General features: G+C 35.9%; 1 protein-coding gene across 1 annotated transcript; it reads right to left on the minus strand.

Annotated features, from left to right (window-relative positions):
• Window positions 1-5,098: 5,098 nt before the first annotated feature.
• Window positions 5,099-6,597, minus strand: LOC122072205 (protein RGF1 INDUCIBLE TRANSCRIPTION FACTOR 1). The gene is made up of 4 exons (XM_042636774.1): window positions 6,458-6,597; window positions 6,139-6,327; window positions 5,823-6,038; window positions 5,099-5,641 (listed from the first exon to the last, which is right to left on the minus strand). Exons 1-4 carry the CDS (start codon window positions 6,458-6,460, stop codon window positions 5,444-5,446), a joined length of 606 nt encoding a protein of 201 aa, XP_042492708.1. The 5' UTR covers window positions 6,461-6,597; the 3' UTR covers window positions 5,099-5,443.
• Window positions 6,598-25,164: the final 18,567 nt, after the last annotated feature.

Raw genomic sequence — 25,164 nt, forward strand, 5'->3', positions numbered from 1 at the left:
TATCTATGGCAAAAAATCTAATACGACCGATACCAACCAACTCACATTGAAACGTTTCAGATGCAATATTAATTTCGAAAATGGTCGATACTCGCATCAAAACCAAAACCCTAGACACAAGGGTCTACTATGCACATTTTCGTTCTGGCCTTTTACATAGACATTCTACTAATGTTCCTAGGTACCCATCCACTACTAAAGAGGAAGACCTCAAGCAGGCAAGGAGATAGCATAGATTAGATGGAAGAGATAGCGTAGCATAAGAAGATTGGTGTGAGACAATGGATGTCAATGGGGATGACCGAACGTCAGGCCCTATGAATCCAAACACCCCAAAGCGTCTTTTCTACCATGTAGACAAATGATGTGTCTATCTCAACAATTGAATACAAAGGGTATTGTCTAAATTGGCCACATTTCAAATTTATAGTCTAACTCAATCAAACGACAATGTTTTCTATCTGGGAGCATAGGGGTCTATTTTCTTCTCAAATTCAAATCCTCTCCAACAGCTGAGACACCTAATGTAGCATCTCACAGGTAGGAGGACCTGGTCACACACCCCAACAAATAGGCATGCACCCCCCTCAAGTCCTCCTAGTCATTAAATGCAAGTTGGGTGAAATGTCTCAACGATTAGAGAGAATCTAAATCCTCTCTCCTCCCCTCTCCTAAAATGACCATTCTACCCATGGGACAATGCTTGGGTGTTTCTCATAGGCTACACTCTTAGATTAAAAAATATTCTCCTTCCAATCAAATACCCCTTCATATATAGACATGCATCCCATATATGTTCATGTATATGCACCAATACTCTTTTATAAGGAATAGAGATATGTTTTCAGACATAGTGTGGTGACTTGGGTATTAGAGTGTTCTTTCATGGATCAAAAAGTAATAGAACTTAACAATTCTAGGCCCCCTTCTGTGCAAGTCACCGATAGTTCTCTAGGTTAATCTTTAGAAGGTTCTTAGGGAAACATCCTCCGAAAGAAAAAGGTTTTGTGATATAAAGCCTATAGCAAGACAAAACAGCTGCAGGCCTGTTGCCTTTTGCCTTCCCTATATTATATGCAAACTTGAATTGGATACATGGATTTGGGGACAGACCAATCCGATATCGATTCGTATCGGATTGGATTGCCCTTAGTTTTTCTAAAAAGTATATTTTTTTACTGTTTCATCCCTGAAACGATACAAGTAATTGATCCAGATCGGTCAAGAATCAAGACAGGTCTCAGTTGATACCAATATAATATGACCGATACGATACTAATACATGAAACCATGACTGAATATAAAAGAAATCCCCTCTTAAATTCCCGATTTCATCCCAATTCCATCTGCCCTCCTTAGGCTATGTTTGAAAGTCAAAAAGAAAAAATAAAATAAAATAATATTAATATTAATAAATTAAAGGCAATGTGGCCCTGTATCAAGACACAAGGGAGGGTGAATGACCATCCTACCCCACATAAAAACTAAAAATTTCATTGTTATTGATGCTTCCATGTGTGTTTTTATGAATCCCTATGTTAGTGTAAAGGCCACGTTGTCTTTTACAAATTAAGGAGAAAAGACAAATCAATCATTACTATATCATGACTTTTGAATTTTGAATTTATTTAATTTCATTGCTAGAGTTTTAGTATAAGCTCACTTTAAACAAATGATTGTTAGATGATTGGCGTTTAACCATAGCCGATTGAATATATATATATATATATATATATATAGGTTTCCAAGAGATCATGAGTTTGATTCTCTTATCTTCACCTTATGCCTTAGATATCTCTTTCCCTCTTCCTCCTCCTCCTTCGGTCTTCTAAACACTTCCTCCCCTCTCAGAATCTGGATCGAACTAAGCCTATACCAATTCGATTCGATCCGAGCCCTCAATCCATGCAGTCCAGAATCCACATCTCGTAAGAACTTGTACTATTGGCGGTTGGCACAGCTAATCCATCTGTCGTGTTGTGTCCGCAGTGCACGCATACAAGGGTGGGTGGTGGGTCACATTGTGTCAGGGAATCTAGGCAGTTACAAAGACCCCACACAACTCCTGTCTTTGGCACCATATGATGTGATACGCTAAATATGTGAATGGTATAAATTAAGATATGGTATGCGTTTGGGCTGGAAATTGGGTTGACGGAAGAAGGGTCACTATATGGGTTGGCATAGCCTGCCTGGCTTGGGCTGGCTTTGGCTCATTATCCTATTAATGGGTTGGGTTAATCTTTGAAGAACCAATTTATAAGAGCCTGATATTTAATTCACAAATGACATGAACTATGCCTAGTCATACCACACATGGATTCATTCATAATTAGTTTTTTGAAATCAAAGTTTCAAAACTCAGGATCGATGTCTCAATCGATATCAATCTAGATAATGAGTGAATCAGTATCGAATAAGTCAAGACTTAGGATCCATCTTGATCAATATCAATTCAATTTTGACAATTTCAACCGATCTGATCTGATTTTTAAAACTATGTTCTCCATCAAACCATAACATAAGGAGTTTTCATTTTCAAAGGGCTTAATAGTTAATTTAGATGGCGAGCTTAGTTGGACCCACATTTTGTGGGCCTATTGTATTTGGCCATCACATCACATTCAATTTCAGTTATTAAGTTAGTTAAAAGTCAACTTATTGACAATATCTAAACCATATTCGGAAAGGCACATGACACAAGCACAACACATGGTGAGTGTGGTTGGAGTGAACCATAAGATTTGACATGGTGAGCGTGGCAAGTAGTTGAAGTGAACCATAAGTTTTGACATGTGAATAATCTAGAGAACTTTCAAATCATATAGATTTTCCTTTTCCTTTGGTAAAATTCCACGTATTATATTTTTTATAAACTTTTTCTTCCCTGATGGACTGTCCAAAGTTCCATAGTGCAAATTTGCCAAGAATTATAAGAATTGTTAGTATTCATTAAAAAAAGGGATTAAAAAATGGGAAGGGGAAGAACCACGCTGCCCTAGCATTAGGGGGTCAATGAGAAGATACACATGGGTATTAAAGGGAGGTGGGGGCATCATGTTGCAGCTCTTTATGTTTAGAAATAGGTTTCCCACAACCACAAAGATTTCATTTCTCTCAAAAAAAAAATCTTGTTAGTGGCACAAGTAAGGTTAAGAATTGGTATGGATCCCCAGATTAATATTCATATTGGCCTATGTCAATAACTATACTTGGCTAGTACCAGATTGGTGGATAGAGGGTAAAATGGTAAGAATATAGTACCGTATTGATTCCAATATGGTCACGTATTAGACATAGTATATATTGATATCAAAATTAGCCGATTCATGTATACGAACTAATTAAAACCTTAGTCATGAGGGTTTGTTATTTATCCAAGAGCCACAATTAATGCATCTTTTCTACCATGTACACAAATGATGTGTCATTTCTTACTATATATTGAATAAAGAGGACAACGTCTAGATTAGCCACATATAAATTTTTAAAGTCTAATTCAATCAAAGACAATGTTCTCTATCTAGGAGTACACCCTACACTCCCAAATCCCTGTCTATCTCTCTCATCACGTCCCCTAAAATGACCTCTTTGCTCCATGGGAATGGATTCTTTCTTAGGGGCAGTGATTGGTTGTTCCCTGTCAGTGCAGGCTACATTCCTAGACAGAAAATATTCTCCTTCCAACCAAATACCCTCCTATATTGGTCCGCATTTCCATTATATATGTATATATATATATATATATATTTTTTTTTTTCAGATGCCTCCTTCTGCCCTGTGAATGGACTTCTGTGCAAGGCTCTGAAAAGGTCAGGCTTGGACTTGGTCTTAGGCTTGGGCTTGGGATTGGTCCTGGGCTTGGGGAATTATTGAGTTAATTGGCTTAATAGCCCAGCAGAACAGGTCTTCGGCTCCCACAACCTTTTCCCTGATTTTCAGTTAATCAAAGTAGTGAAACAAGAGTTGGGAGACAACGAGTTAACTCTGTTTCCAATTGAGGGAATGAAGTTAGTTAGGTAGAAATCACAACAACTGCCTAACCTTGTCCCAAAAATGTCAACAAAGCCTATTGGGCTCGACTAAGTCTTGAATTTCATTGGTAATCCTCTCTATGAAGGAAATAGTTTGACTAATAAGAGATTAGTGTGACCTCATTCCTTGCATCTCATCATCTCTCCCTAAGACAAAGTCACCCTCCCCACCCTCATCATCCCCTGGGTCACTGCAACTACCAACTATAACTAATCCAGATTCCCAGAATTCAAGCTACTCTTATACTCTATCCTACCCTCCTATTGGCAACCCGAGGTGGCTGCACTGGACTTACTGCCGGCTTCACCAACCCATTAATCCCCAACCAGCCATAAAGCCATAAAAGTCAATAATAGAGCTTAATCCTTTCATTTTCCTTCTTAATTAAAAAAAAAAAAAAAAGGGGAGGGGGGGTTTCTATGCGTGGTTACACTGAGTCTGTCATAATATCAAATTTGTTTGTCTTCGTTGTCTTTAAAAAAATAAAAACAATTTTTGTCTTATATGATCCACATCAGATGCGGGTAATAAATCAATATATAATTAAATTAAAAAAAAAAAGGCCAAAAAATGAGAAGAAGGTTGTTGCCATGGGTGGTCCATGGATTTTCCTTCCTTCTATATAATGCGTGTTCCACACATGTTTATAACTTATCTCAGCTCACCATGCTTTTTGCTTCCACCTCCACTAAGTACAAGGAAGAAACAAAGTAAAATATACAAATACTTTCAGATTCACTCCTCTCTATAGAAGAAGAAGAAAAATCATGATGGTGACCATGAATTGAAGATCTCTCTCTCTCTCTCTCTCTCTCTCTTAATGGCAAAAATACTATGGCAAAAGGTGAAACAGAAAGAAAGGAAGGCCAAGGCCCACACATTTGATGGGGCTTCCCAAAGATTAGCTGCGTGATCCTAGAAAGTTGATTTGCCAATTAACATGACTTAAGATTAGTGATTAAACTAAATTATAATATTTTGTTCATTCAAGTAAGAAAGTAAGAGCTGTTGATTCTTTAAATATAAATTTGGGCCATGTGGTTTGTGGGCCTAATCCCAACTATTTAACTGACTTCAACAATGGACTTTGCTTTCATTAATTAATTACATATACACCTTGCCACCTTCCCATGGATGGAATTCCCTGCATTATTGCTCCTCTCCCACCACAAGCGCACAAGCACAAGAGAGTGAGTTTAAAATAGAGAAATAGAAAGAGATGTATCAGAAAAAGAGAGAGAAAGAGATTGACAAAGAGAGATGTAGTAGTGATTTGGACTTGTTAACCCCACATGAGCCTTGTTACCTAACCCACCCTCCTCCTCCTCCTCCTCCTCCTCCTCCTCCTCTTCCTTAGTCCTTCGCAGGAATTCAGGAAAATGCCTTTCTTAATTCCCAATTCCCACGGTTAAGTCCCAAGGGGTGCCCTATGTGGGATTCCCTTCCTTCTTCTTGGATTTGCAGGTGGAGATGGCGTAGAAGGGTATATGTCTTGTTGGTTTCCTTCACGCAACTCTTCTTCCTCTCTTTCCACTCTTCTTGATATCCCTTCTCCTCCACTCTCTATGCTAAAGCTTGCATCCCCATTTCTCTTTATTGCTACAAGCTATGTGAAATTGCAGAAACAAAGAATAATTAAATTAAATTAAATCCCAATAATGGGTTATGAAGATGAATATGATCCCATTCCATAATGGGTTACTAACATTATGAAGCTATTATGAAACTATAATGAATGCTTTATCAATGATGGTGAAGGAAATTGAAAGAAAAAAAGGACAACTTACCTTACATCCCAATGAACAGAAACGAAATGGATCTAAGAGGCTTCTGCTACATATCTCACAGAGATGAGATACCCCTTTACCACTCTTGGGTTGAGGTCTCTCATTAAGAAACAGAACTCTAGCACTGTTTATCACATAAGTCTGTACTCCACTTATATCAAGAACCTTTTGGATTTCAGAAACTCTCACTACATCATGATAAGATGATCTCCTTATCTACATCAATAGAAACGGATATAGATATATCACATTCCCTAATATATATATCAATGAGTCTTTAGAATTTCAAAAAAGATGATCACATTGAGATACCCACTTGAATTACACGATGATCCTTGTGACGGGAAGAACGGCAGTAGAAGCAGAATGCGTCGGCATTGCAATCAAGACAATACATATTGCATTCACTCCGGGCGGCATCGCCGTGTATCCGGCAGACGGCGAAAAACGATGTCGACAGCAACGATTCAAGCCATGGCGGCACCCGCATTGACTCCTGTGACCCCTGTTTACAATTCAAAAAAACCCAGAATCCATTAGTTTGGGAAATGGCAAAGATGAATCAATTTCTTTTCAATAATTGAATTTTGGATTTCTCTTTTTCTTTACAATCAATAGAACCAGATCGATATTACCATTACAATGGCCGATCGATCTCTCTGTGTTGGGCTCAAGATCAATGCGACTCTGTGTTGATAATGGTGGAGACTTCACGGCTATACATGAAAGGGAGAGAGAGAGAGATAGAGAGAGAGAGAGAAAGAGAGAGGGGGGGGGGGGGGGAAGAGAGAGATGCTTAAACGACCTGCAACTTAGAATTCAACATCACACAACGCCTGGGCTAGGAGACAAGTGCTTATACAAATGTCCTCGGCCTTTCATCATCGGACGGTTCTTAGAATATGTGGTGGCTCAAGTGGAATGTGAACCGTTGGATCTGAAAAGTAGGGGGGTTAGTTTTGGCGCTTACGCTGCTTTTTGGCATTTCTTTTGCGTCCTTCGTAGGGAATAGGAGAAGAGGTCGGCAACTATGGCTACGTATGGGCGGGGAAGCTGTTCATGAGAACTAAACCCATCTCAGCCTTCCTCTCCACGTGGCTGGCTATTTGGCATTTATGTCCATGTGGCTTGACCTGTGAGGTATACTTGTTAAATTTAATAGAATCCGACGAAAACTCACCCACCGTACGTGTGAACTATCCATTTATACGTTTTAAATACGATTAAAGTTTTCTAGGCGAAATGTAGAGGCTGCGTCTAGACACAAAACTTGTAAAATGACCATTGTATTTTTCTATCGATGTCTCCCCACACACTCTTATTGATCGAGACACACAGCACAGCACTTATGTCCCACTCAAAAAACACTCCCCTTCAAAATAAATGAAAAAATAGCGGTAACTGGTTCATGTGGCTACTACACCAACACTTGAATCAATGGGGAGTGCACATGGATATCCAGCAAGGCACAAGGACAAGGGGTAATTTCATAGAAACCTGTGAGAAGGCATAGGAAGTACAAATGGGTATCCACAAAGGACCACATCGGGGCAGGGCCATTTCATTTAAACCTATGAGAGGGTGTAAGAAACGCATATAGATATTCACCAGAGAGCACACAAAGGGCAAGGTGTCTTTTCACAAAAACTTGTGAAACAACATAGGGAATAGGATCGATTATGATTCCTTTTTCCTTAAATTAAATAATCCAGTGCAGTTGAAATTAAAATTTTAAAAAAAAATTAATGGATAATGGCATTGTTGTAATTTAATTAAAATGCAAATTAGGATCTAGGAAAGCATGATCCATATTGAATTTATCTAACTTTGATGATGCTAAATCTATATCAAATGAGGATTCATTGCCAAAACTTGGGTGAACCATGACACAAAAACACAACCTTTATCTTTTTTCGGGTAAGCTTAGCTAAGCTTACCACATTAGGACCACATATTCATCATCATTATTATTAGGGGAAAACACATTTTGAATGGGCCCGGCTTTGGTAAACATACCAAAGTGGTCCACCTCATTTTTCCATGTGGAATGATAATGTGGCCATTCTGATTTTCAGATAGCCACCTATAAAATTTCACAGTTCAATTTGGTTAAATACTATTATCTCATTATTATCATTCTTATGTGGAATGATAATGTGGCCATTCTGATTTTTCCTCCATATGTTTAAACACACTTTGCTCTTGATAAGCTTATCATAGTGTGAATTAGGAAAAGTTTTCCTATATTATTATTGTTGTTTGCGAATTACTAGGTTTCACGTTAAGAATATTTTTTGATATGGAAAAAAGAATGTTCTCTGATGACATGGCTCTTATGTCCAGGCATAGGTGCATACGAAATTATTGCCTTTATCCTTGTAAAATTAGAAATGACATCCATATTAATGCTCATGTATACACTCTCATTGGTTTCTATACTGATGCAAGGGCCATGCAACCAAGTAACAATCTCTTGTTCAATTGAAATTTATTAATTTGGGAAATGATTCCTTGAAAGGTATTGTGGCCCTTAATTATACTAACACGGTAGGCTAATGGAAGAACAAGCGAAAGCATCAAGAATATCAGAATTTCCTCACTTTCATGAGGGGTGGGGTTGTTTTTTCAGCCGTGTCAAGCGCAAGGGCCACGCTATTTTTTAGGCTTCTTCTACCATAATATTTTAAAAAAAAATTATATATATATATATGAATGCTTTAAATATATATTGATCATATAGAATTGACAATTCGATGAGGTAAGATAAATTAGGTGGGCCAGTCGATTTGGTAGTGGATCTTATTCCCTATGGCTCACAGTCACAGCCGCAGCCACATGTTAATGGCCATGCACCTTCCCACATGTACCAATAGTCTTGCAAAGGAGCCGAACGGAAAGTACGTCGATGCTGCTTGAAAAAGGAAAAAAAAAGTAACACTAGCAAAAGGTGCACAAAAGAAGGTTTTCATTGGAAGAAGGAATTGGGGTTCTTTTGCCTTGGGGTGGTGGGACCCTTGGGTTTTCTTTATCATTCTTTTTTCTTTCTTTTTTTTCTTTTTTTCTTATTAATGTGGATGAAGGGGTGGGTTAAGAAGATTCCAAACGTGCCTTAAATGAGATCCACAGGCGTCAACAGCGTACATAAGAGAAGCAGAAAAAGGAAGTTGTTGACCTGTTGGGGTTCATAGTTAAAGTATGCTTTGCTTGAAGTGCTTCATTCAGTTCGAAAATAGAACCCTTTATGTAAGATGCAAGGAGAGCAAGCCTGGCAGCATAGGAATTTGCACCTTCCACACTACAGCTTGGTGCCAATCTTCCCATAGTTCATGCCCATTTGAATCATTTGATGTCGTTATGGGATCCTTTTCACTTTCTTCTCTCTCTCTCTCTCTCTCTCTCTCTCTCTCTCTCTCTCTCTCTCTCTATGTATGTATACTATAACTAACAATAATAATGAAGAAAGAATTTTTCCAATCTAGTTTTCCTTACGTATAGACATAGCAGGGTTTGAAAAGATTCAGATATCTGCGTGTATTTTGTAATTTTAAGTCCAATTGTCTGGACATGGGAATGTTAGACTGAGATATCCTAATAATAATAATAATAAGACGAATTGTTATTATTACAATAGTTTGTTACTTTTCTAAATGTTACAATACATTTATTTTGTCACTTGGATAGATGATATATTCATTTCAGTTGTTGGATATTGAGGACATAGTCTAGATCATAGTTAGCAAAAATGGGAATGGCAAAAAAAATAAAAAAATGGAAACAGATAGTACGGGTTTTAATAGTAAAACTTTTTGAATTATACGGTCAAACAAATGGTCAAAAAAACAAAGAATGGTAAAAAGTGAAAAACGGACAGTACGGGTTTTAAACTTGTAGATTTCAAACAAACAGAACTAAAAAAACGGTAGTATACTCATATAAATTAAGGAATTATTATATGAATTTCTACATCTAGTGTTCAAAAGAATCAAAACAACTACAATATCTAACATTAATGCCTATAAATCCCGTGTCTCATTGTAAGTTTTAAGACATATCATTGAATAGCATCCAACACCAATTCTAAATTCATACACCACACATGCCCAAAGTCTTATTGGGCAATGTGACTAGATTATGGTGTTGTTCATTGTTGTCAACATAGTCAACACACTCTCTAAGTGATATATGTTCAATTAGAGTTAAGAGTCATCAGTTTAGAAATAATTTTCAGCAAATACGTCAGTTTATAGCTTAATTTCGGGGTTTGTATATTGAATTTGAGTTGAAGGTAATATCATGAGAAATATAGTCCATTGGGTTAGCTTCAAGTTGGTGAAAGAATCAGGTCGATCAGAGTTCGGGAGAGAAATATATGGTCAATTAAGTAGACATTATGTTAAAAAATCAAGTCTTAAAAAAAGCCATAAAAACGGGAACGTGTTTTAAACGTGTTTAGAACGTTTAGAACTGGAATGGTTGAAGTTTGCTGTTTTTTTAAGTATCTTTGGAAAGCATATAGTAAAACATGTTTTAACTGGTAAAAAATGGAAACGCGCTTAAATCTGCCAGAGTCTTGTGAAAAATGAGATTTTTTTTTTATATTCTAATTATGGTAGAATTGAGAGGGAAGGGGTGGGGTGGTATTTTCTAAGATTTCAACTCACACGAGGTGTTTAATGCTCTTTACTGCTTTCAATGAAAGTTGAATTGTTCTCATTCAACCTCAGTATGACCAAGTCTATGCGATTGTAAGGTCAGTATAGGCACGCGGGATAAGTCAGATCGAAGACTTGAATACCCATCGTTAGCAAAAGAAAAAAAAAGATTTCGATCATCTTATTAGGGCACTTGAATGGCTATGAAACAAGGAAAAATCAACAACCCCACATACGAAATTAATACTCAAAAAGTTAGGAGAAACACATTATTTTGTGAATTACTTTAGCAGGTGGGCTTTGGGCCAATTCCAAATTAAGAAAAATTCACGGCTCGCTTGACATATTACACTGCTCTACTTATTAAGATCCCTGGGCAACATCAAGGGAGTTCCTCTCACAAGAACCCTTTTTGGTCAAATCTTTGGAATTATGACCTCATCTCAAAATTCAATCTTTTCTTTGGCATTGTAGCTTTGGCTGTTAGTAGCTTACTTTTTGCATAAACTTTTAGGAGAGGATCCTGTAAAACGCAGCGTAGCTTTTATACCTGTGCTTGGATCAATGAAAATATTAATAAAAGCATCAACAGGGTAGAATTTATTTATTTGTTTATTTTTTATTTTTTTTATGAGGGTGGAACTTTCATTTCGTCCCCTAATATGTTTACATATTAGGTTGGTTGGCTTCTGATTGGAACGATTGGAACGGTGAGGCAATCTTATGGTGGGTATGGTGCAGTTATTAAAAATCATCAGGGTCAATTTATTGCAACTATATATTAGTAGGCACTGTGTTGGTTAATTTGCTTTCCTCTTCCATGGAGGCCACAGAAATTCGTGATGGACTATTTTTTACTTTGAGTTTTCAATTTCAGCATTTGGTTTTATTCTCGACTGCCAATGTGATTGCAAGTCTAAATCAGTCGGTTCTTGTGTTAGATTGAGCTACTAACCTCTTAAGTTGAGGGATCAAGCTAACCATAAATCAAGACAAAGAAAATCAAAACTCATTTAGGGTGATCGTAGATCACCAGAACAAGTTGTAGAAATGCAACCCTAAAAGCAAGGTAGAATGTAATGGAAAATCAAGAACAAACAATACACACAGGTTTATGAGATTCGGCAAGATTGCTTACGTCCTCGTTGAGATGAGATTCTGCTTCACTATCAATGGAGAATAGAGTTATAGCGCTCATCCTCATACCTCTCTGAATTGCTTACAGAGAAAGTTAACCTCACTACAATTATATAGCAAAAAACCCTAATACCGGAAAGTACAAAACTACTCTCAAATAAGAAATTCGAACTGAAATTGTGCCCCCTTACACCCCACTAGCAAGGAGGATAGGAGGCCTGTTGGTGTATGATGTTTTGTATTCCGTCACAGTTTAATCCAAGGAGTATTGCACCAGCATTCCCTGAATTAAATTGTGACGAAATACAAGACATCTTACACCAACACAAGTAAGCAAGTAATGATGATCTTAGACCAGCTCGATCGTAAGGTGATCGTAGAGTAGCTAGTGCGCTCATGGAGTTGATTCTTGAATATTCAAGGCGCATCTTTTTTTTTTCCCAACCTTCCCCACCCCCCACCCCCCCCAAAAAAAAAAAACCCCCAAAGAAAAAAACCCACAATGGAGCTCATTCCATTCGGGTTCTTATGGTAGAATATTATTTTTCTTGTTTGATGAAGAAAAAGTATTGAGAGCAGTTCACTAACAGATTATCTTAATAATCCAAAATCAATACAGAATGCTAGTGATTGATCATTTCCTTCCCTGTGGAGTCATATGTATTCAAAAGGGTTGCATGGTAAAATATGGATGCATCTTCTTAAGTGTGATCTTATCCAAAAAAAAAATTTGTTAAGTGTGTTGAATTTTTTATTTCCATGGACAATTTAATTCACCATATGCAATTTTCAAAAACGAAGCATGGTTTTAAGATTGGATCGGAATCAGCTGACTCAGAATTTGATAAATACCAACTCCTACAATTATTTGGAATTGGCTATTATTCTCTTTGATCTTCATTTTTTGATATTTTTTATCTTCTTTCAGTAAAATCAATGAAATGTATTTCTTAAAATCTAAAATACCATAGATATGTGAAAATATTTGCCTTCTTTTTTCCAGATTTTATTTTATTTTATTTTTTAACCATAGAACCATAGAGAAGAAGGAAAGGAAAGATAACGGAGAAAATGCACATAGTTGGTCAAGAAAATTTTTATACCATAAGACTTAGTCATCTCACATTATATACTTTGCACTCATGTGGTATAGTGATAATGGACAAATGGCTTTGCAACCCCCCCCCCCCTCTCTCACACCAAGGGGAAAAAAAAAAGGAACACATGGCTTGGTTTCTTTTTTTGTTTTTTAGGTCAATCTTGTGGAGGGCCCATAAGCAACTAGGGGTTGGCATCCCAACTCAAGGAAGAACAGATTAAGGGTGTCATTTTTGTATTGAAACCGAAATTGGGTGTTTAAAACCGAATTGAACCAAAGTAAATCAGTTCAATTTTGGTTTCAAAATCTAAAATATTTTTTCGATTTGGTTCGATTTTATGACTAAAACTATTGAACAGAACTGAATTACCTATTTTCAAACAGAACAAAGAACCAAGTAAAATTATTTTTTTCTTTTTTGTCAAAAAAATATATTATTTTAATATTTAATAAATTTGGATGACAAATTCTATTCTTTTTTAATGATTGGAAAAAGTTTCAGGAATTATGACAATAATAAGTAAGGCTTTTTTTGTTGGTGAAGACGTAAAAGATTAGCCCAAATGCTTGAAATAGAACCTAAAGCTGAATAAAAAATTGAAATCGAACAATCGGATCAGTTTTGGTTTTGAAATTATGTTCCTATTCTTGGTTTGGTTCGATTTTTGTTTAAATTTTGAATCAAGCCGAACCAATTGACACCCTTAAGATAGCTAGGGGGTGGGGGTGAAGGTAGGGAAGGATTTCAAGCATTCAATGGGGGAATAGTCGAATAAGCGACCAATGGCTTGGTTGCATATTGGTTACATATCTATAATGCCATAAGCAATAGTTGGGGTTCGGGGTGCCAATCCCAAGCCCACACTGGTGGGCCTGATTGAGCCAGATTAGGTTAACGCAAGATCAACCCAGCCTGTTTTTAAACATGTTGGGTTTGAACCCAAACCAGATAACAGTCAGTTGTTCTCGGTGCAAGGCTCTAGCCCGATGATCACCCAACTGAAAAACGATTGACTAATAGCCGAACTCAACCCAATATATTTTTAAAATCCGTAAAACCTACTTAACGCTCGTTTAAACACCATTAATTCAATCTGACACGTTTAATGCTTATTTAGAGATAAACCCATTTAATTCGATTAAAGATTGAGACCTGATCGACAAATAAATGATATCATGTCTATCCTATGGAGACCAATTACTAAAATGAATGAATCACGATGCAAGATCTTACAATAAGAAAGAACAAGCCGGATCGGTTGACAGCCTGCATCAAAAACCCAGGATTTGACCTAGGATCAATGGGTGCAACAGCAGTAGCAATAGCGATAGCAATGGAAGTGACACATCACATGGGTAATAATCCGAGGAGCTCCCCAACCTTCAGACATACTAAGCGACATATCCAACAAACTCAACAACCCATAGGGCCTACATTTGCAAACTGCTCTGTAAAGCTGGGCATAGGGATTAGAGACTACTTCTAGGCTTCAAGTTAGGTTTTAGCTTTAGATTCAACATTATGTGGATAATCATTATTAGAGAGCAGATTAATTGCATTTCATGTCAGGACTCAGGAGTCAGGACCCACGAGGTGAATAAGATTTTGTGCCCACATGGCTCTCTGGGCCTACACTGTAGGCTGGCATTAATGTTGGATCTGATCACAAGGAATTCTAACTATGTTTGACTTTTATTCACTAATGCCTTTTTTTATTTTTTTATTTTTATTTTTTTTTATAATAGCACAACGGCCATTCAGTTTAATCATAAGGAGAAAGGAAAATCACAAGAAATTATTAAAAAAAAAAAAGTTGGAATCTTTTAAATTTGAGAAAAAAGAAATAGGTACATATATTGTCATTGCATAATGATTAAAAAAAAACACGATGATTATTTTTTATTTTATTTTATTTTTCTTGACCACCAAAACATAGCCTTTTAGGCTGATATCATGAAAAGGAAAGAAAATCTGATGTTTCTCTAGGTTTGATATTCCTCATGCAGGTAGAAGATTCTATTCTGAAAATTTATAAATTATCTAGTATGTTATGCTTTTTTCTCTTACGTCTCAAAATAATCTCATTTATTTTGTGAGAAAATTATGTCCATCCAAGAGAACCTTACAAAGAAATCAGAAGGAGAATATGTTTGAAATAACATTTTATCTCTCACATCAAGCCAATGGATGCATCAAAGAGAGATATGGTTAGAAGGATCAAATACTCTTCAGTCGAAGGGGTGGCTGGAGAGGGACCAACAAGACACAAAATAGGAGAGAGAAAATCTAAGTCCGTTTTGTATTTTGCTACCCTCTCTAGCCATCGGTGACCAAAAAAAATCTAAATCCGAGAGAAAGAGTATTACCTAGTGAGATATATATATATATATATATGAGTTTATTCACTGCACATTGGTTTATATATATTACCGAGAGAAAGACTCATCAAAGTGAGTCTCTCTTTTTTTTTTTTTTTTTTTTTTTTTTTGGATAAAAAACGTAAGAGTTTATTCAGTGCACATTGACCACATTACAGATATGTTGAGGGTAGGCTGTTATTGTTCAATACCTAAGCGGGCTTTAAGGCATAATCTCTAGAATTTGTTATAATAACTATGTGAACATTTGGTACATCGGTTAGCTTAAATAATTTCCTTGAAAAAGTTTATTAAAAAATTATCTTTCACTTAAAAATTTTGAGTTTCTCAACTTTCTGCCAATATAATTTGGAGAGAGTGGGGGTTCATGACTTCATGCATGGTTTAATCTGTATAGCGACCAAGTCATGAGAGTGCATTTATCATTTCGATGAGACTTTGATCCCCTTCTATTGTCTGGTGCCCAAATCATGCACCATGCACCACGCACCATGCACAGTCGTGCATAAGATCTTTTGCCATATAATCATGTAAATAAAATTTCTTTACCCAATAATGTAAATTAATGATTCAATGTAAGAAGGCAGTAGACGATTTGCTTCCCAAGAACCTAAAAAAAAAACTCCTTCTATATCTTCCTTCTTTTTTTTTTTATTACATGTATCTTGCTACATTTAGAATCTTTCTTTTATCTACCCCCAACCATGGATTTAGGTACATGGATCAGGCCATATTAGTCAATGCAAGATCGGTGGTACAAAAACCATTGAGGGAAAATCAAAATCTTAAGGTGTAAAGTATTCGATCTAGCCTGATATAATCGATCTGTATCGATATCAATATCAGTAAACCAAGACCTTGAACTCTGTATAGAAACATTTTGCTTGAAATATTTTCTTAATGAGTTTGTTAGAATTGATTTGGTTGTATTGGATTAAATTCGTTTACCTAATATCTTATAGCAAAACATGGGTGGAAATAGTCAATTCTCTTCTCCACAATATAATAACATAATCAATTCAAATTTCAATAAACAATAAAAAAAAATTAAATAGTTAAAAAAATAAAGCATTAATTTAGACACAAATAAGTATCTCTTATCCTTTTATATTTAACAAATTGTATGTAATTATGGGTGTAAGTTTTCATATATATAATTCATAAATATTTATGCAATTAGAATTAAGTTATGTTATATGTAAATCTTTAACAATGATATAATTTTCAAATTTAGATATTCTTAAACTAATATTTACAACTAACTCTGTGATAAGTTGATGTATTTCAATCATCTGATTAAAGATTCCTCAAGGATCCCTACCCCTAGGGTTATTCTATTTGTTACAGGGTGTCAAGGGTTTATTTGATCCCAATTGGGAATTCGGATTGTGTGATCTGCGCATCTTGGATTATGCAATGCTCTCTCTCTCTCTCTCTCTCTCTCTCTCTCTCTCTCTCTCTCTCTCTAATATCCCAGGTTTGTTTCTTTTCTTATTAGAGTTGACCATGTTATCTTGATTTAAAAAAAAAAAAATGACTAAACTATATTGTTTTCAAATCTGTTTTGATTAGTTAAAATAGGAGGGAGATACACTTAGGTTAGTAGTAAAATGAAGAGAAGTCCAAGTCCAACCTTATTGGCATATAAAGAATATTAGTAACGAATGAGAGTTAATATCTAATAATTTTTAAGGAATTTGTCTCATATATTAATTATTTTTATTTTCTTGAGAGATTATATAAATATTAATAGGTTTAGTGATCACTATATGCTTGTGTCGTCATTGCGATAATGCCCAAGTCAATGTGGCTGCGCACATAAATGTCTAGGCGGGGAGGGGGGGCAATGCAGTCTTTCCGTGCTCGCTTGTGTCTGGGTGTAGAGACATTCAGGTTTGCAAATTTCTTTTCTATATAAATAATGGGGCAAGGAATCAAACATTGTCGGTGTGGGATGGAATACCCCATACCAAGCTAATGAGAGCATGGGTGAGGACTCACATGTCAAGAAGGAGAGAGTGTGAGAGGTGCATCGTGTGTATCCATCTTTTTCTCTAAACAATATTTGACTATTTGTAATGTATTTATTTAAATACCACCTTAATTTGTGTATATAGAACTTGTAAACCAGGTTTTGATTGGGAAGACTCGCCCGAGTCGAGTCAAAATTTGAGATTCCTGGTCACGAGTCACAAAGACTCACCCTGTGTTAAAAAAAAAAAAAAGACTCAAAACGAGTCAAGACAATTCTACATTGATTCGATTTTTTGGTCGAGTCTTGAAAAACCTACCGAATGTGGTCATTATTTCAAAAGGCATAAAAAAAAAAAATCAAATAAAATCTCTTTACAATCCCAAATCCCAAGACTTATAACTTAGTAACTTCTCCTACTCCTTTCCTTTTACCAAAAGGAGCTTGGGACCCAAGAAACTTCCCGTATTCTTAAATCCAAAATTCTTATTTTATTGGAAGTTGGATTATTGGAAGACATAATTTATATTTTCTAATCCTTAATCCTAACTTAATGTTCTAGCCAAGAGAAAAACTCTTTCCTACAACCCTCAAATTATTGATATGTAATTTTTTTTTTTTCCTTTTTCATATTTTTCTGTATTTTTATGATTTATTTATATATTTATTGCATTTAAATATATATAAAAAAAAAGAGTCGGCCTGACTAAGTTTAACCAGGTCGACTTGCTAGGTTTTTTACCAAATGAGTCAGGTCGAAAAACCTGATTTTCCAACAATGCTTTTAAGTCAACATTACCAAAAAAAAAAAAACTTTTAAAGTGTACTTACCATAATGTCATGTCATAGATTTTCATTTTTTGGCATATTTTTAAATAAGAGATTGTTTCCTACTCGTGTGGCTATACCACCATAGGGGCCAATGAGAGCACACTTAGAGGCATTAGTACTAATGAGATTTTTTTATTTCACATGGGGATGGGTGTATGTTTAGGTGCAAGGGTCATGTGACTAGACAAGTTTTTTTTTTTTCTTTTCTTTTTTTATCATAGACGTGAAAAAAATTGTATCATCACCAAAAGAAGTATATTAATCTAGGATAACCAAAAAAATTACAAATTATTTGACATCTTAAACGCTATCAAAAAAAAATTTTCATTTATAATTATATAAAATATTATATTTATTATATTATTATTAAATTACTTGAATCATAATTTACCTTGTACCAAAAAATCATATTTTACCTTTCTCAATTTGAGTAAATGGTAGAGTAATATGATACTGATACGAATCTCAAGAGAATTTGCTCTAAAAATCAGTTTATAAGGTGAGGAAAGTTTAAATGGAACTGATGTAGAATTAGCCCCATATGGCTGATAAGAAATCATAGTAGACCACCACATTTTCGAATCGACGTCCATGTATAGTGACCTATTCCGAATCAAGTATACCTTTCTAAGCAGCTCCACTCTACTCTTATAAGACTTTCTTTTGTTGGTACCATTTCTAGTGGCTTCACTTTGACATTATCACCCCTTTTCATGCAATGATTAAGATCAAAGATCGATTGCTCTCCCTAAAAATCAACTTATATGGTGAAAGAATCCCAAATGATATCATTCAACTCTATATTTCATACAGACTAGATGTGAAATCAACTCCTATATAACTAATATAGGATGGGATCATAATAAATACCTAATTGGTCCATTTTTCCTTCTATAAAAATAAATAAAATACCAAATTTCTTATAAAAAATTAAAAGAGAAAATAACATTATCCGATTATACACTCCTGTGCCCAAACACATGGGCAGCAAAATGGCCACCTTACCACCCCTGTTAAATGCTTGGCGCAAATTCCTGTTGGCCCTCATGCACTTAATTAGGTAGCATTCTCTCTCTCTCGAAAATAAAAAGGAAATGGTTACTAACTTTCGGAAGAATATAGTCATTACACTAAGGCTGTGTTTGGTAGCCAAGAGAAGAAAAGAGAAGAAAAGAAAAAACTACATTTTTTGTACTTTTTTCTTGGATTAAGAATTTCTCTTGGGAATTGTGAAGTTTTCTTTTGCTAAAAAAAAATTACAAAAAACATAAGAAACATGAAAAAATTTGAAAACATAATAAGACAAAAAATGAATGATTATACAATGATTTCCTATGTGTCTATATCTCTTCTAAAATTCAAAAATTTTTGAATTTTTTTTCTTTTCTTCTCTTAGTTACCAAACATATATACTTTTTATTTTCTCACAATTTCTTTTCTTTTTTTCTTTTTTAATTTCTTCTCTTGACTACCAAACATAGCCTAAGAGACATGGGTTTCTATTAATGCTATCTTATATATTCCCATTGACCTTTCTATGTACATATGAGCGGTATTCTCTCGTAGAAAACACTTCAAAAAAAATAAAACGGCTAATCGGTACCACATATCATAACCTAAATCAAAAAACCAAAACCAAAACCAAAACAGGAACGTGGAAGTACAAATAGGTAGGGAATGACGGGGAAGCGAGTAACCCAAAGCACGAAATTGCACTAGTCATCAAATGTTATCGTGTCGTGCATTGCAAAAAGTGTACTGCCATCATCATCGTTTTCACCGCCAAAATAGATTTTGACGATAGAGTACTTGGAAAGAGTCAGGACTCAGGACCACTAGTCACTTCAATTCAATTCATTACCACTTCCCATCTGTGGGGCCGACTGGATATTTAACCCAGGATGGCCCCACCTTATCTGATAAGAACCATCTGATTTGATTCCTGAGAGTCATATTCTACAAGCCATGATCCACAACCTCCACCACTATTTTCATTGGACATCTATAGATTGTCTCCGATGCTAATCTGGTGGTTGGAAATTGATAACCTCATGTTCACGGTGTACCTCATCATCATGCTTAAGGTGAACCCTTTCGATAGAAACATCATCATGCTCTTATTTTGTCATAATAGTCAGAAATGAGGAAAAAGAGAGGAAAAAAAACCCTAACATCAGATGAATAGACTTACATGTGATATTGCTTTTGCGTGTACCCTCAATAAGAATATCTTTAACAAAATGATTTGATGCTTTGATTCAACCGAGTCATGAATGATATTTTGTATCTTCATCAATGGAAACCTAGAGTTAATAATAAAATTCATATTCAATTAGGCTATGTTTGTTAGTCAAGAGAAGAAAAGAAAAGAAAAAAAAAATCTAGAAAAGAAAAGAAAATAAAAAAAAATGGTGAAAAAATAAAAAAAAAGTATGTATATTTGGTTACCGAGAAAAGAAAAAAAAAATTCAAAAAAATTTGAATTTTAAGGGAGATAGACACATAGGAAATCATTGTGTAATCATTCATTTTTTGTCTTATTATGTTTTCATATTTCTCATGTGTTTCTTGTATTTTTGGCAAGAAAATTTTTGGGGGTGCAAAATAAATTTTCACAATTCCCAAGGGAAATTTTGAGTTTGAAAAGAAGAATCTTCTCTTGAGTGAAAACATATCAAGTGCAAAGAAAAATTCTTAACCCAAGGAAAAAAGTACAAAAAATTTTTTTTTTTTTTTTCTTTTCTTCTCTTCTCTTGGCTACCAAACATAGCCTAAAAGACAAGACCTCCGTAAAGTGGTGGTTTTGGTGGGTCCCAAATCCCAACTCACCAACCCCACATGGCCAAATCACATGCATCATATGATGAAGACGTTTCTTTTCAACTCCCTGCGTTTGTGTGTACGCTGAAGTCTGAACGGCCTTTTTCAGAAAAAAAAAAAAATTGATAATGATTCGACAATGATAATGATCCAAATTGGATTTTGGTTTTGAATTTTGAATCAAACCAAACCAATTGACACCCTTAATATGGCTAGAGGGTGGGGCCGAAGGAAGGGAAGGATTTCAAGCATTCAATGGGGGAATAATCGAACAAGCGACCAATGGCTTGGTTGCATATTGGTTACATATCTATAATGACATAAGCAATGGTTGGGGATCTGGGTGCCAATTCCAGGCCCACACCGATAGGCATGATTGAGCCCGATCAGGTTAACGCAAGACCAATAGGCCTGATGATCTATTAGAGCATTAGTTGCTTGATTGCTTTCTCTATACACAAGACAAAAATTAACATTTGGGAAGTCCCTCAGAAATTCAAAACAATCTTGATGATGTGCTTGATGCACTAAGACGTGTTAGATATATTGCCTTTCAATATGTTAATTATAAGAGCACAATCCCCTTCAATTATCACTCTAGAGAATCCTTTTAGATTTTCCAATTTGAACCCCGTGTCTCACAACCAAAGCTTCAACCACATATGCATAATTAGTTCTAATATATTCGGCAAAACTTGAACTAAAATTACCTTCATTGTCTCTAAAAATCTCACCGATTCCTGCTCTTCCTAGATTGCCCTGACCAAAATCATCCACATTGATCTTGATATTATCTGAAGGAGGACAAACCGAAGAAATATAAATCGTATTTATAATGCAAGACTGCCTTTCAATACTAGTTGTGAATTCCTAATATAGCTGAATAGATGGTCACACTTTTACCACTAAACTATACCTACTACATTGTACAATGTGATTATTGTACATGAATGGACCATTTGTCGAACAAGAGAATTGGGCATCATAAAGATAGGATCCAAATAGAATCATGAAAAGAAAATTAGAGTGTTGGAAGTCTTTCACCGAGTAGCCTTGATGAGATAGAGAAACAATTAAATTAGTTGTATGAGAAGCCAATGGAGAATTATTTCTTAAAGACTTTCCATTAAATTCCAACCAAATGCTCTAAATTAGATAGAAAACTTTTGATCAAACCATCCTCTTGTGTTGGAAATTTGCTCACACAAATATTTGTGACAATTCTTTGTATCAAAAAAGATATTTGTGGAAAACTTGTGAGAAGGATAAAAAAAAAAAAAGGTGGGAAACTAGTGAGGGTGACTCGGATTGAGCTCCTCTGTGGAGAAACATAGTGTCTAACGCACATCCAACAGCTAAAAATGCCTTGGCACGGAGTCCAAGGAGATCGCACACAACCCAAGGCGTTTCTAGGCGTTGGATGCGCACCGACACACTGTGTTGCGCCACAGAGGAGCCAAATCCAGGTGACTCCCACATGTGGTTTGGATTGACAAGAAAAAGAAACAAAAGGAGATAACGGAATATTTAATTTTTAGAGAAAAAAAGGCTATCCGATAGTATTGCGTATTCCTAAACACACGGTGAAATGAAATCCCCTAATATATTACAATCTTCAAGATTACGTGATCCTGATCCACCTTCTGCTTTAGGACTGCATATAGTAGACCGGCTTATGTGATGAATTTTCTTCTTCATGTCTGGTTCAGACCATAAGAAAATATTGCATCTCTAATTGATAGCTTTAATCATTTTCTTGGGAAAGATGAAGCAATTCGACTAGAAAACTTGAATATTGTTGAGAACAGATTTGATGAGCTCCAAATGTTCAGTCCGGAGGACCCTTACTTTCCAAAATTAGATTCCATTACATATCTTCTCTCTAAGATGCAGACAATCCTCATACTTGAGGCAATTGGACACAAGGGGCAAAGTCTAGTATTTGTAGGTAAACAGGTTGTGAAAAGACGCTCATGCCCTAGCTCCACTTCCCCATGTGTTTGAGCACACGCACACTATCAGGTAGTGTTCTTTCTCCCTAATTTTTAATAGGGCAGAATTTGCTGGGAGAAAGTCGAAAAGGAGCTGAGGTGGGGTTTTGTGGGGGAAAAAAAAATCAAGGAGGAGAGATAGACACAGAATTCGTAAGACTTTGAAAGTGAGTGGGGTGGAAAAAAAAATATTGAGTGCTATATCAAAACAATAATTGTGTTAAAAAATATTATCTCGTAAATTTCTCATCCCACGTATCTAAACACTCATGTTTGTGGGAATCAAGTATAAGTTTCTTACCCCTTTTTAGCTTTTACACTTTTCTCTGTCAAACAAACATGGCCTAATTAGGTGAAATTTTTTTTATTATCTGTTTGGCTATAAGGGAAATCAAAGGGAAGTGAAATAGAATTTTTAAATAAAACATTATTATCAATACTCCATGTGACGATATTAATAACTCCAAATCATTTAATTATTAAATTTCCTTTTTCTTTGCAACTAAATCATTTTAGGCCAAGTATGGTTGTCAAGAAATATATAGCAAATAAAAGAAAAAAATATATATTTATTGAGGAGAGAGAAAGACACAAACCAATCATGTTGCTTATGTCATTATGATGCCATGATTAGCTTATATGTGTCTATCTCTCTTCAAATTCAATTTTTTTTTTTTTTTCATCTTTTCTATCCATTTTCTTGACAACCAAACTAAGCCCTGGTTAAAAAATATAGAATTTATCATTGAATGGGTTTTCTTATTATAGAAAAATTGATTTTGTGTGGCACCTGCGCCTAGCATAGAGGGGGTGGGAGCAAAATGACATGCATACCGCCCTGTGAAATCTGAAAACCCCACCCCTTATGACATGCACTATCATTTGCCCCGTGTTGGTGCAAGGAGTACCTAGCCTGACAGTAATCCCCTGCTTTTTAGTCCCTGTTTGTTTAGAGGGTTTTTTCTGGGGTGGGATTCTTAGGGTGAGATTCTTGTATGGATTCTTCTACTTCAATTGGTTTAGAACGTTTGGTTTATTGGGGGTGCATTTAGGTAACAAGCTCACTTATCCTGTTGGCCTCGTGGCGCTCCATTTCTCCCACCCCACCCCTTGCAAAGTCCCGCTGAATCGGTGGGACTTTACTGAAAATTTAGGGAAAGAACCATGCTAATCATTGCAATCCCTGTATGTCTTCCCACGCCCTCTGCTCCTTGAACCCCTATCTTCCACTTCCTCATTGCATCCCTGTCGATGCTATAACACCCTCTTCACTCTACAAACGCAAATTGTATGTGAGACTTGTGGGTTACCAAAAAAAAGGCGTATGAATAAAGACCGGCTTCAACAATACCACCTCTCAAATCAAAACAAATCAGAATACCTGCTTCAACAACAACACCTCTGATGAAGTTCTTAGCATCAAAACAAAACCCTAGAAGAACCCCAATTTCTTTCAATCGTACAATGCTCTCCGCACCCAAGTCGGATGTGCAACGGCTTCAAACAATCCAAATTGGATGTTCAACACATGCAACCTCCAGCTATGCAACTGCCCTTCGCCCAGCCTCCGCTTGAAAGTCATCTTCGCAATAGTTTGATGGGGGTGGACAGCAGGTAGACAAGGTTACAGGTTAATTGTAACCGAACACTCTACCCATCGGCCCTGGAAAAAAATCGTTTGCAATTTCGATCTCGTACAATTCCGTGAAATACCACCTTTGGGGGGTGACACGTGTATTGATACCAATACAATGTTCCAGATTTGATTTAAATGCCTCTTCATTGATTTAAGGTTTTATTAGTTGTACCAGATCTGGACCATTGTATTGGTATCAATACACGTGTCACCCCCCTTTGCGGCATAGCTGCAAGCTTTGAAGAAAAAAAAACTAAGGATCGAATAAGAAGATGCAATTGGCCAGATCTTCCGTCGTGGATCTCTCTCTCTCTCGGAAGATGCTCCAAACAAAGTTGGGGTGGGAAAATCCAACTTCTTTTCCCAATTGCATGTGGGACCCATTAGTCAGTAAATCCCACCACATACCTCCCTCAAAACAAACGGGGCTTACAATATTTGGGAATTCTCTTTCCAAAAAGCACAACCTATGGTAAAAGTTTTTTTATGTCTTATCTCTCTCTTCTCCAATTCAAATGGCCAATATGTTTTTTTAGTGATATCGTCCATGCTCCCAAGCAATATTTTTTTTTTTTTTTTTTTTTGCTCTCTGCACCACCTGTGGTTTGGAATATGTTCCTCTTAGTTTGATGGTAAAGGGAACTCTCTCCCAATATCATTGGCTTGTAGTTCTTTGGTGCATAATAGCAATAGAAAAGGAAACTTTATCGTGAATTGTTGGGCCTCTTTCTCTATATATTGGAGGCCGTTTTGGTATTTAGTGTATAAACCCTCCCCTTGTTTTCGATTCTCCTCTCTTCCCCGTAAGGTTTAAAAACTCCAAAA

This window comes from Macadamia integrifolia, chromosome 2 (assembly GCF_013358625.1).
Source record: "Macadamia integrifolia cultivar HAES 741 chromosome 2, SCU_Mint_v3, whole genome shotgun sequence".
NCBI lineage: Eukaryota > Viridiplantae > Streptophyta > Magnoliopsida > Proteales > Proteaceae > Macadamia > Macadamia integrifolia.